The 6,000-nt window shown below is 38.6% G+C and overlaps 1 protein-coding gene across 2 annotated transcripts in view; it reads right to left on the bottom strand.

Moving 5' to 3' along the window:
* The window catches only part of LOC122313563 (THO complex subunit 2), a 48,761-nt gene extending 42,964 nt beyond the window's left edge, over positions 1 to 5,797 (bottom strand). The window contains exons 1-3 of one of the 2 annotated variants that reach the window (XR_006243429.1): positions 5,355 to 5,797; positions 5,135 to 5,260; positions 3,059 to 3,100 (exon numbers count right to left, since the gene is read on the bottom strand). Coding sequence is in view for 1 of the 2 variants with exons in the window: in XM_043128675.1 (XP_042984609.1) it covers positions 3,059 to 3,100; positions 5,135 to 5,260; positions 5,355 to 5,489 (303 nt within the window). In the remaining variant the exon portion in view is untranslated. The remainder of the gene's footprint in view (positions 1 to 3,058; positions 3,101 to 5,134; positions 5,261 to 5,354) is intronic. The other variant, XM_043128675.1, reaches the window with a different exon arrangement.
* Between the last annotated feature and the right edge of the window lie 203 nt (positions 5,798 to 6,000).

Genomic DNA, 6,000 nt, shown 5'->3' on the forward strand with positions numbered 1-6,000 from the left:
CCCCACTCTTATTCATCATTGTCATGGACGTACTGAGCAGAATGTTGGACAGGGCAGTGGTTACAAGCTTCATCTCGGGTTATTCGGTGGGTGGTTCAACACGTGGAAGCATGGTGGTTTCTCATCTCCTTTTCACCGATGATACGCTGATTTTTTGTGATCCAAATCTGGATCAGATCCACTCCCTCAGAGCACTTCTTCTTTGCTTCAAAGCTGTATCTGGTCTCAAGGTGAATTTATCCAAGTTGAAAGTAGTTCCCGTTGGCTCGGTTAACAACTTAGGGGAAGTGGCTGCCATCTTGGAATGCAAAGTCGCATCATTGCCAATGAAGTATCTTGGACTCCCTTTGGGAGCCCCCCATAATTCTAAGGTAATGTGGGAAGGAATCGTGGAGAAAGTTGAAAGCAAACTTGCGGGATGGAAGAGAATCTACTTGTCAAAGGGCAGGAGAATCCCACCTATTAAGAGTACGCTATACAATCTTCCAACGTATTTCCTCTCACTTTTTCCAGTGCCTGCAGGGGTTTTGAATAGACTAGAAAAGATCTTTCGTGACTTTCTATGGGGAGGCCTAGAGAATACAAAGAAGTTCCATTTGATCAAATGGGAAAAAGTATGCACCCCATTATCTTGTGGCGGTTTGGGCCTACGAAATTTGAGAACCTTCAACAAGGCACTCCTTGGGAAATGGTTATGGCGCTTTCATCTTGAGGGAGACACTCTTTGGAAAAACATTTTAGAAATCAAATATGGGAGTGCATGGGGAGATTGGTGCTCAAATGAAGTCAAAGGGGCCTATGGCGTGGGAGTTTGGAAATATATCCAGAAGGACTGGGATGAGTTTCTTGGCAACTGCAGGTTCGAGGTGGGAAGAGGCACGCAGACAAAATTTTGGCATGACCGTTGGTGTGGAGACATGATCTTGAAAAATGCTTTTCCCTCTCTTTATAGGATCACGTTGGATCAAGGTTCTTTAGTGGCTAATAATATGTGCATTAATTCTGACTCCATCACTTGGTCTGTGAGTTTCATTAGAGCTGTACAAGATTGGAAGATGGGGGACATCATTGAGTTCTATAGAGTGCTATACTCGCTGAAGCTAAGGGCAGGAAGGGAGGACAAACTACTTTGGATTGGCACAGGGAACAAGAAATTCTCGGTCTGCTCATACCATAAGGCATTGTCAACACACTCCTCCAATGCTTTCCCCTGGAAGAGCATTTGGAGGAGCAATGTTCCCCTCAAAGTCGCTTTTTTGGGTTGGGTGGCCTCCCATGGTAAAATCTTAACAATCGACAAACTAAGAAAGCATGGATTTTACGTAATGGACTAGTGCTACATGTGCAAACGCAACAGCGAATCAGCGGACCATCTTCTCCTTCATTGCGAAGTAGTTAAGGCTTTATGGGATGCAATCTTCTCAAGGCTTGACATTGCGTGGGTCATGCCCAAGAGGGTGATAGACCTATTGTCTTGTTGGCAAAGGATTAGGAGCAATCGCCAGATCACTGCTGTATGAAAGATGATACCTTTATGCCTAATGTGGTGCACATGGAACAAAAGAAATGGCCGCTGTTTTGAGGATAAGGAGCGTTCCCCGGACAGCTTTAGGGACTTTTTCTTTCATACTTTGTTACTTTGGGCCCACTCTATTGCATGGAATGGAACAGGACTTAATGACTTGTATGCTACTATCCGTAGCACGTAGTTTTTGTAACTAGGCTTTTCTTGTATACTCCCTGTGTACTCGGGCTTTGCCTATTTACAAGGATCAATAAAATTTCTTTTACCTATCAAAAAAAAAAAAAAAAAAAGCATATATGAGTTTGCTCTATGCATTATATTCATACAACCCCTCCCTTTCTATAGGTAATAAAAACAGTAGCGCATTGTAGATTATACTTTTGGCATACATATACACACGCATACAAGCTATCCACAATAACTTGAAAACAATAATATCGTAACAACATCAGCTAACAAATTCAGACATCATGGGTACATACCGCAATGTAAGCAAATAAATCACACTAACATGCATCACCAAAATACAAATAAAAAATAGAAAAGCATTTCACAACTGTTATTGAACCGTAACCATTTAACTCAATATCATATCATGAGAAAAATTCAGTGAAATAGGCATCCATTTGCAAAACAGAGCTCCATTCCAGTTCATTACAATTCTCTTACAATAGAAGCCCATTTTACCAAAAAATAATACCAATAATACTCGCTTTGTCCTGTAAAAAACAGTTCACATTTCCCTTTTGTTTCTTACAAAAGAATTATCCTGCTCCAAAGTCAATGATAATTTTTGTTTGCTTTCTTACAGGTTTTGTAAAGAGAGGGTAATGCAACTCGGCAGTGGAGTTATTGGCAGGTTGGGGAGGTAAACTGGGAAGTTAAGTACATCATACAAGTCTCGAGTACTGTGCTTCATGTGGAGTAGTTGGAAGAAATGCTCTAGACATTAAAGATTGTGAGAAAATGGCACTAGAGTTTAAAGCTCTATGCACCTTTCTAAAAATTCAGAAAAAGACCACAACAATAAACGTTTTCTTTTCTTTTCTAGATGATATTAATTCTTGTTCTCCTTCTTATGCTTAATTCAATACTCTCCTTCGTCCGTGTACTTGAATTGCACTCCTAATGCTCTGTAATAAAATTTGGCATATTTGCTTCTAAAACTAACACAAGTGATGTAATGTTCTCTTAAAAAAATAACAATAAAATTAGAGTAGTACAAACTAGGTAGTGCAATAGATTTTCTTATTATTTTAAAAACCTGTGCTCTTGGCCAACCACTTTTGCATGAAAGAGAGAGAACACAAATTTATTAACTAATTAAACAACTTGCAGACAACACATCAATCACCAAAATGGATTCGGACCAAATAATACTGTACATGTTAGTATGGAATAAACGAAATAAGTAAACACATGCAAGGAAGTATCACAAAGCAAAGATAATTCTCAGGGCTCAAAACAGCCATTCTACATAGGCGACAAGTAAGACTCACAATACGACGCAGCATTTTCTTCAATTATACTTACAAATTTTGTGAGGCGAGAACGATACTCTCCAGGCATCGCAAGCTGCAGATGAAGCGAATAAATGCATGTAAGGAAAAAGCTTGTACGCTAGCATCAAATACATATAATAACAGGTCATTGGTAAAGCATATAAAACCAAGCTATACAGCATCGTTACAAATAATGATATCATAACTTCGTTGTTAAAAGGAGGCAACATCATAATGCCACAACACTGAAACAGAATAAAACCAGCAAAACTTAATTTTTATTTAACAGAAAACCCCACTTTGTGATACTCTTTCTAAAAGATAAGTCCCTTGATGGTTTTTTAGATAAGTTGCATCCATTTCCTAAACAATACACCGATAATGACATTTTACCCATTTTTTTTATAAGTGATAATGACATTTAACCCATTGTCCCTTCCTATAGTTTGACAGTATAGATCAAGAAGTTCAAACAACTTGACAGTATATTTTTAATAAATGCAACTCATGGCAGAGGAATTGAATCCATAACCTCATGCTTTACTGCATACTTAAAGGCGGTGGTGTCAGATGAGAATCATTGGCAAACTTTGGGTGCAAATGCTTTGAGAAACAAAATTTGAAATAAGCAATTTGAGATGTACATACAAAGTACAGAAGTTTCGACCATGGTGACTCACAACTAAGCCAGATTGATTTTGACAAACTCCAACAAATTCTGAGCCCGAAACAATGTTTTCACGGTGACCTACAACTAAGCCATATTGATTTTGTCCATGGAGACAGCAGTCCGATCCTGTGCTGCCTTTAGTAATAAGACGAATTGAAATGTCTTGCTCCACTGAGCACACAAAAGATTTTGATGCAATAAAAGCTTGCTTGAATACCCCATAATTGAAAACAGGGAATAATGAAAGTCCCACAAAGACCGTTGAATTTCAAAGTAGCAAATGTTGACTTGCCAAACCTTCTACTGTTGAACTTAAAAGCAATATTAAATCCACCCATGTTTCTCCTCAAGCATTTATAAGAAGCAAAGTAATGTCATACACAACCAACACCTTTGATCATGGCAACCAAGATTATGGATTGCCACAAATAAAACTTCACATCTCGTAGGCATACAACATGTAAAAGTTTAAACCAAAGCAATTTTAACTGAAAGAACTCTAAATCAAAACATTGCATGTCCCACATTTGTCAGGAATGCCTCCACAGTGATATATTGTAACGGCCTAAAGAAAAGCCTATGTTATATACGGGATTATTCTCCAAAAAGGTTAAAATTGGAGCCCCTTGGAATCACTAGAAACCACAAGAACTACTCTCTCTTAAGAAATTTGAAATCTCACTCACCACCCTCCTATACTCAATTCAAAGTATTACAATCTCACCCTTAAATCCTTGATGTTCACATCAAGTTATTATGTTGTAGGTGACACAGCTCAAGTCCCACACTTCTAGCTAAAGGTTGGCTCTGATAGCTTATTATAAGATTCCAAAATTATTCAATCCATATGGGCTTATACTTCAAAACAAATAATCAATGTTACAATTAAAGCCCCTTGTAATCACTGTAAACAACTAGAAGTTCTCCCTCCCTAATGCTATTTGACCTCATTCACCATCTTCCTATACTCTATTTCAGGTATTACAAATATCATCGAGAAATTTTCTATGCAAAACCACAATTAATGCACTCGTTCTTACACTCCCAACAAAGATTGAACACTTCTTTTTCGTAAGTAACAAAGCTAGAACCGATAACCTGCTGTTGGAAAGGCAGAAACCATATACCCATCTAAAAAGAGAGGTCACCACTGTCCAGTAATCAGGTTTTAAAGCAAAACTTTACAATACAGTGGCTAAAACTTATATAGGACGCAAAGAAACTAAAACTATATAAAACACAAGTTACGCTAAGAATAATAAGTTACAGTTGTGCTCTGTTCAAAGTGTATTACACTGTCTTCAATATTGGTTTTACCATTCTCTCAAAACTCCGGCAGTTAAAAAACAAGCTTCAAAATCCATGGTCGTACTTATTCACACTTCTTCTCAGCACTCAAACAAGATTACGTATATAACCCAAAAAAACAAAACTCACATCTTGAGCCATTTGGGTCACAATATCCGCAAAACCCGAGCCCAACTCTTCACCTGATACTCTATCCGTGAACTCAACCGAGTCCAACGCCGCTTTACACTTCTGAAACGGCAATTCACCTCGTACCTAACAATCAAGCACACAAAAATAAAAACTAAGTCCAAAGAAAACCTATATTCGCACATATGTACATGCATAGGAGTTGGAAGAGAAGGCGAACCATGATCCAGCAGAGCTCGTAGAGGAAGCGAAGCATAGGGACGGGGTTGGGGGCCCTGAACCTTAAGTTCCCGTTCCTCCATTCACGAAGAAGGTCCTCCGTGACGTATATACATGCTATAGCAGGGAGGGACATTTCGGAGAGAAAATTTCGAACCCTAGAGGCACAAAAGCAAAAAACTGTCGGTTTGAGGCGTGGAGGTGGATCAGAGAGAAGGGGGGGAGAGTGGTAGGGCTTTGGTTTCCATGTGTAAGATAGGGAGAAATGGTGGCGAAGACAGTGTGAGCGAGAATCTGAAAGAAGCTGTAGGGGAGGGGTTTGGGCCGTTGGGGGGGTGGAACGGAGAACGATGCTGTGCTAAAATGCTGCGATGATGCCTGTGGAGTTCGGGTTCTTGTGGCCCTTCGAGCTGTTGAGTTTGGGTAGGGCGGGTTTCTTGTTCGGTCCAATTTGCGTTCGGACGGCAGCTTTCCTTTTGGTTTTTTTTTTTACTTTTTGTTTTTTAATTCTTTGATTAAAATGTGATTAAATTTTGTACTTTTGCTGTTAGATTTTTCTTATTTTTATAGATGAAATGAGATAAATTGAAATAAAAATTAAAAATTAAATAAAAATATTATAATAATATACTTTTTTAATATTATTT

The sequence above is a fragment of the Carya illinoinensis genome, chromosome 6 (genome assembly GCF_018687715.1).
Source record: "Carya illinoinensis cultivar Pawnee chromosome 6, C.illinoinensisPawnee_v1, whole genome shotgun sequence".
NCBI classification, from domain to species: domain Eukaryota; kingdom Viridiplantae; phylum Streptophyta; class Magnoliopsida; order Fagales; family Juglandaceae; genus Carya; species Carya illinoinensis.